Source organism: Pinus tabuliformis, chromosome 4_2 (assembly GCF_031772625.1).
Source record: "Pinus tabuliformis cultivar Carrire ecotype Pingquan chromosome 4_2, CPIR1, whole genome shotgun sequence".
NCBI lineage: Eukaryota > Viridiplantae > Streptophyta > Pinopsida > Pinales > Pinaceae > Pinus > Pinus tabuliformis.
This window is the reverse complement of record NC_142304.1, coordinates 891,829,980-891,836,914: the sequence shown is the minus strand read 5'-3', so window position 1 is coordinate 891,836,914 and position 6,935 is coordinate 891,829,980. Positions and strand designations below refer to the sequence as shown.

The following is a 6,935-nucleotide window of genomic DNA, read 5'->3' as shown; positions in this document are numbered from 1 at the left end:
CCTCCCTCAGAACCAGAGAGTGAGCCACCACAACCTCCCTCAGAACCAGAGCATGAGCCAACACAAACTGCGGGAGAATGACAGAGAAGCCATGGCTTTGTAGCGCCATTTTCCAGTTACCAAGAAGGGCAGTAAATGCCGAAAGGACTCGACTGCAATAAACCATCACCTGCGAACTTAAATGCTTCACGCTGCTACACCATATACTAATCGTCCTGGTATACGTGGCTCGTCCGGGCGGACACATGCCCTTATGACGAGCCACGGACCTGCTATGCATTAAAACCACCCGCATCCGGGAGGGAGAGGTCCTTTTGCACCAAAGCGATGCAGTCCTTTTTAAGTTGTTCATCCTCAACCATGTCCAAGGAGCCGGAGAAGTATGGTGATGTCTGAGAAACACCTTGGTTAGCCATTCTGTCGGCTACCTGATTTGCTGTTCTTCGCACATGCTGGAAGGTTATACTTTGTGGATTCTTAAGCTTTGCCTCCAGGGATTCCAACCTGCTTAGTAATCTCCAGCTGGTTGCTAATTTGACTGCTGTTGCCCCTGCCTGAATTTTCTTGGCTGCTGCTATTAGGATGAGAGAGTCACCCTCCACCTCAAGAGGGAAGAAGTGTTTTTGCTCTGCTAGACAGATCCCTTGCCAGAGTCCTTCCAGCTCAGCTACATTGTTGGTGTCTTTGCCTAATGAGCCATAATAGATATGCAAAAGTGCTCCTGTATGGCTTCTGATGATTCCTCCGAATCCTGCAGGACCAGGATTACCTTTAGCTGCCCCATCAAAATTGAGCTTGAATGAGTTGAAAGCTGGTGGGGACCAGGAGGACGGGGAGGTGGAGCTGCGTGGGGGACGGGTAATGACCTTTGCAAAGGCGGAAAGGTCAAGATTCCATTCTTTAAAAATATCCCTCTCTTGTTGCACTTCTGGCATGTCTGTATCATACCAGGTTCTTATGGCTAAGGTTTCCTGGATATTTCTTTTGTAGATGAGCCATAGAGCGTCGATTGTCCGGGAAGTGTTGTTGAAGATTCGAGAGTTGCGCTCTTTCCAGAGAAGCCAGTACAAAAAACCTGGTATTAGACCCCATAAAGTATTGAGAAGTTGGCTTTTGAATGGGTTCTTGTCCCAGTTCCGGATATTTTCCGTTACATCCTCGCCCCTGGGTTCTGTTCTCTTGTTGCATTTCTCCACTTTCTCCCAAAGTTGCTTTGCTAGCGGACATGTCTCCATTAAGTGGCTGATTGTCTCAACGTTGAGATTGCAATTTGGGCATCTAGAAGGCCCAATGAATCCCCTTTTTATCAAATTGTCCCAAGTATGTATGCGCTTTTTACTGAGCAGCCATAAGAAGGTTGAGATTTTAGGCCATAGCCCTGGTAGCCAAACTCATGCCCAAATTTGATCTTTATCCGCTTGGGTGTCTGAATAGCGCAGATGATGTGCTTCTTTAGTGGTGAATGTGCCCTTGTGCGTGTGACCCCATCTGAGCTTATCCTGCTGGTTAGAGTGACGGATTATGTGATGGGTGAGTTCCTGATCCATGTCTGAATATGTTTCGCCCTCCCAATCCCTTTGCCAGCTGCTCGCTGGTTTCCATAATTGGTATCCATGATGTTCTGTTTGTTGCCAGAATTGTTGAACCTGAATGAGGTTTTCTTGCTGCATATAAGATTGCCAGAGGGGCATTTGGAATAGATTCGCAAGTTTAGGGAGTTGTTGCCACGAATCCTCCCAAAACTTGGCTGACGTGCCTGAGTGAATTTCCCAGAAACTGCGTTCCCGAATGAAGCGGCTGTGTATCTTTGCAGCATTCCAGATTGGTGAGCCTTGGGCTGTGGAGTTAATTCTGATGAGATCGTGCCATTGACTTCCCAGAGCATATTTTTCTTGCCATAAACGAGCCCAGGGTGAATGAGGCTTGGAGATCCAGTTCCACCACATTCGGGCTCCCATAGTGTTGTTACTTTGAAGCGGATCTCGAAGCCCTAGTCCTCCTTCTGATTTGATTTTGCACACTTCTTTCCAATTAACGAGAGCCCATTTTTGATTCCTACCAGTGGAAACCCATAAGAAGTTGCACTGAAGGTTGCGAATGGCTTTAAGGACCCATTTTGGAGCTGCCATGGTGGAGAAGAGGTACAGCGGCATAGCTTGAAGGAAAGACTTGATCAGGACCAATCTACCTGCCATGTTGAGAGCACGAAAGGTCCACGATGAGAGTTTTGATTCCAGCTTATCAAGGAGAGACCGCCAGGAAGCATGTTTGATAGCTGAGTCTGAGAGGAGAGCTCCAAGGTATTTAGATGGCAAATGGGAAATGGTGAATCCCAGAATTCTGGCAATATTCCTTTGTGTGGAGGGGGGGGGGTATTAAAAAAGAAGAGTTGAAACTTTGAGGTATTGATGGAGGTGCCAGAGGCATCAGAGTAAAGGGAGAGGAGAGACTTAAACACAGAGGCTTCTTTCGAGGAGGGATGACCAAATAGCATGGTGTCATCAACGAACTGCTGATGAGACAGAGGATTGAGACCATGGATAGAAATACCTTTAAGCTCTTGAGAGGCAACGGCTGATTTGAGAAGTCTGCTGAGGCCCTCGGCCATTAGAACAAAGAGAAAAGGTGAAAGAGGATCCCCTTGCCTAATGCCGCGAGAGGGTCGAAAGGGGGAGGAGGGAGAGCCATTCAAAAGAACAGAGAAGCTTGGAGAGGTAATGAGGTTCATAATCCACCTGGTCCAGGTTGCACTGAAGCCAAAGGCTAAAAGCATTTTGTGAATAAAATTCCAACTAAGCTTATCAAAAGCTTTGGAGAGGTCGAGTTTTAGAATCATACCTGGTTTCTTAAGAATCTTTAATGAGTGTATTACCTCATTTGATAGTATGATTCCATCCATGATCTGTCGTCCTTCCACATATCCTGTTTGTTCCGGAGATATGAGTAAGGGCAAGAGAGGTTTGAGCCTATTTGCGATGACCTTTGAGATTAGCTTGTATATAACATTGCATAATGCGATTGGTCTGTATTTTTCTAGCCTGTTGGGTTCTCCGCCCTTGGGTACCAGAGCTATGAAGGTGGTATTGAGGGCCGGGAGGATCCAGTGCATGCTTCTAGATTCTTCGACGAGGTCCCATACTTCATTTTTAATGAGTTCCCAGAATTCATGGAAGAAATTGGCTATAAAGCCATCAGGCCCAGGCGCTTTTCCGTCTTTGAGTTGAGCCATGGCTTCTTCAACTTCCTCCAAGGTCGTGGGCTGGAGTAATCTGTTATTGTGATCCTCAGTTATGATGCTTGGAATATGCTGTGTGATGGCTCTGATTGCTGCATCCCTGTTCTCAATGGGTTCCGTTAAAATTTCCTTGAAATACCCTGTGAATTCCTTTTCCATGTCCTCATGTTCCTCAATTCTTTCACCTTGTTGGTTGTTGATGAACGTGATATTATTGTGCATTCGCCTTTGAATGGTTGCTTTGTGGAAGAATTTTGTATTCTTCTCCCCCTCTTTGAGCCAATTGATTCTAGATTTTTGCCGCCAGAGTATTTCCTCTTGTTTCCTGCGTTCCTCGATTTGGTTCCAGAGTATCTGTTCCTGTTGTGCTTGTTCTTCTGATCTGCCTTCAAGAATGAGAGTTTGTTGAAGCATGCGCATTTGCTGTTCCAATTGTAAGCGCTTCTCCTGGATGTTACCAAAATTTGTGCGATTCCACACTTTGAGGACATGTTTCAGATTTTTCAATTTTTGTTGGAATTGATACATTTTGGCTCCCTCTGGCGGAATGTAAGCTGCCCATGCATCGCTGACTACCGTCTTGAAAGTGGCATTTGTTAGCCAGAATGCTTCGAATCTGAAAGGTCTGTTGCAGCGGTTACCTGGCCTGGACCATTGTAGCAAAATTGGCCAGTGATCAGATCCACTTTGGGGGATGATGGAAGCATTGAAATCCCCTCCCAGGTGGATTGCATTGTCAGAAAGAAGGAATCTATCAAGCCTGGAGGCAATGTGATGAATACCTCGTCGCTTGTTAGTCCAAGTGAAAATTCCATTAGAGGTTGGTATGTCCATAAGTTGATTGTTTTGAATGAATTCTTTGAGGCCCTCACTGTCACTGTCGAGCCTGATTCTACCTCCCTGCTTCTCTGCCATGGATGTTATTATGTTGAAGTCGCCGCCACCAATCCAGAGCGGGAATTGCCTGTTTTCATTGAGGACAGAGATTGTTTCCAGCAGTTCTAATTTTTGCTGAATTGTTTGAGGAAAATATACATTTGTGAGATGCCCATGGATTCCGGTGCCAATGAGGTGGAAGGAGGCTTGAATAAGATGAAGGGTGGAATGGAAGTCATATAGTGTGATGATTTGCGGGTTCCACAAAATGGCTAAACCGCCTGAGGCTCCAGAGGCGTCTACAGAGATGGCTCTGCTTCCTGCCCAGACTTTGCCGCGAATTCTTTCAATAGCATCAGTGCTGCTTTTTGTTTCTTGCAGAAAAACTATGGTTGGTTTTTCTTGTTGAATCAAGTTTTTGATCATTCTATGTTTTGAGGGGTTGTTGAGTCCTCTCACATTCCAGGATATTAACTTCATGTAAACTGAGATTTGGGTTTGTAGAACTTTGTCAACTTAGGGAATCGTCCCGACTCCATAAGTATTTCACCTAATGCTATGGTTCTTTGAAGGTCTGTCTTTCTTCCTCGTTTCTTAAGATCTTTGAGCACCTTTTTTCCATCCCATGGGCTGCCTCCCTGTATGCCAAGGCTTTTATTATGCTGCGCCTTGGCTAAGACTCCTTCCAGCTTATCTATTTGCCAGGGTTGAATAGAGTTGTATTCTTTCTGTTTGCATGCCGTTTCAAGTGTGAAGATGTCTAAACCATCTATACTAACATCCGCCTGATCTTCTTCCATGACAGTGGTTTCCCCTAGTTCTTCCTCATCCGCTTCTTGCTGAAGACTGAGAGCCAGAGTAGCATCTGTCTCCATATCATAGTCTTGCTGCTTATTATCCAATGTAGGCTTCTCTTGGGAGAAGGAGAAGGGACTGAGACTTGACACCGATTTTCCTTTCTCCAAAGAAGGGTTTGGATTGGGATTCGAAAGAGCAGGATCAGAGGGCTGCAAGGGGTCTGAGTGAAGGAGGGAGGAAGAGGGCGAAGAGGTATTGAGTGGGGGTTCAGAACTGGGATGGTCTTGCTTGTTATGCGTTGCAAGAACAGAGAATCTGTTCTGGGAGTCAGCTTTGAGAGCGTTTTCCATGACTGGCTGACTCTTTTTGGCATGCCTACGGCGGTTGGGAATTTTGATGAAACCTTCAGAGTCTTTATCAGAGACAGCAGCAGCTGCTTTGGACTGAGAATTTAATGGACAGTCACGGAAGAGGTGGCCATGCTCATGACACTTACGACAGCGGAAGGGAATATGCTCATAATCTAAAGGTTGTGTCCATTCATAATCATCGTGATAGAGTCTTACCGTATCAGCTAGAGCTTTGGTCAGATGCATTTGGATGCAGATCCTGGCATATGAGGTATATTTGCGAGTTTTTGTCTCAGCCGCGACTCGGATGAAGGTGCCAAGTTTGTTGCCTATATCCGCCAGCGTTTCTTCTTTCCAGTACTCCGCTGGGAGGGAGTACATCCTGATCCAGACCGGAGCCCAGCTGAAATCTTCCTTGTCGGGATTGAATCTTGGTTTCCATTCTGTGAGATAGAGGCCTGAAGAGTTGAAGAAGTATGGGCCTCCTTCGAATATCCGCACTCTGTCCTCCACACAGTGAAAGATTGCTGTGAAAAAGCCTTTTGGACCTAGTTGCAGAGTAATTTGTCCTTTGGGCTTCCATTTTGAAGCTATCCAACCTTGTAAGGCTTTTTCCGTAGGCCAGAAGCCTAGAAACTTTCCGATTAGTGCATGATCTTGCATGTACTGGATCTCACCATTGATGCGGTGGCTAGGCAGGTCAACCTTGATGGGTTCAACAGCTTTTGGGATACAAGTGGCCGAGGTTGCCTTTGGCTGAGACGCCTTAGCTTTGTTGTGTATCTCTTTGTCTGCATTGTCTTCTTCCGTCGGGGCCATATGCATCCTTGCTTCATTCTTCTGATGTCCATCTTGTCCTTCGTCTAGGCCTGCGCCAGAGGGGTAAAGAGGCTGAGCGTACTTAGTTTTGTCAGAGCTTGTGGAGTTTTTTGGAGGGGAGGCAGAGCTCTCCCCTCCTACCACCATTTCCATAGCAAGTGACCTGCAGAGGTGCGGCGGCTGCTACAGTGAGGGCAGTCAGGGGCGGCTACTGGCTAGGGTTTGGCAGCGCTTGGCAGTGATTTGCATCAGAGCAATTTTTCCTGTTCTATGTAAATTTAATATTCTTTAATAACAGAGTCAGGGCAATGTTGCCTAGCTTATGGGATCTTTTTTGAATGCTAATCCCATGGACACAATACAATTAGATGTTAGTGGAGGCCAAGAGCAAAGCGATTCTTCTCATGAGAAGATGGCCACCCTTAAAGGTAAAACAATGGTTAACTATCTCAGAAAATAATTCCAGTTGTTAGGGTTGGTAAATACCCTGTTCCACCCTAGCTTGAACTATATAGGGTTTACAAATCTCAATATTGCATATCAACACTTTTTTCACGCTCCTTTACCAGATCCAGCACTATGGCAAAGGTGTGAACAATTTTCCAATCCTTCTATGCTCTAGATCATCAACCTAACGACATTTCCACCAAAACCTGCTTATCATGACTAAGGATATTGTTGATCGTGTCGTTGTGACACTTTGATTTTTTTTTTAATGTAAATATTTATTTTAGAAGAAACAATGTCAGTTAGTTAGAATCTGATTAGTACATTTGTGCCACTGAGCACATTGATATTTTGTTATTATGATTCACTGCTAAATCAAGAAATAATATTTTGTAATGGGCTCTCCCTCT

General features: G+C 45.3%; 1 protein-coding gene across 1 annotated transcript; it reads right to left on the bottom strand.

Annotated features, from left to right (window-relative positions):
- Positions 1 to 1,391: 1,391 nt before the first annotated feature.
- LOC149172568 (uncharacterized) lies at positions 1,392 to 6,225 on the bottom strand. The gene is made up of 4 exons (XM_089426374.1): positions 4,619 to 6,225; positions 3,812 to 4,199; positions 2,839 to 3,682; positions 1,392 to 2,188 (listed from the first exon to the last, which is right to left on the bottom strand). The coding sequence occupies exons 1-4, from the start codon at positions 6,223 to 6,225 to the stop codon at positions 1,392 to 1,394; spliced, it is 3,636 nt and encodes a 1,211-aa protein (XP_089282500.1).
- Positions 6,226 to 6,935: the final 710 nt, after the last annotated feature.

Bases quoted from the DNA above. Each gene is read 5' to 3' on its own strand.
- LOC149172568 (XM_089426374.1), bottom strand. From the start codon at position 6,225: ATGGTGGTAGGAGGGGAGAGCTCTGCCTCCCCTCCAAAAAACTCCACA. The intron at 3,683-3,811 runs GTAGTCAGCGAT...GGTAACATCCAG, and splicing joins CAAATGCCACTTTCAAGACG to GAGAAGCGCTTACAATTGGA. The intron at 2,189-2,838 runs GTATGATTCTAA...TCAACATGGCAG, and splicing joins AAAGATTCTTAAGAAACCAG to GTAGATTGGTCCTGATCAAG.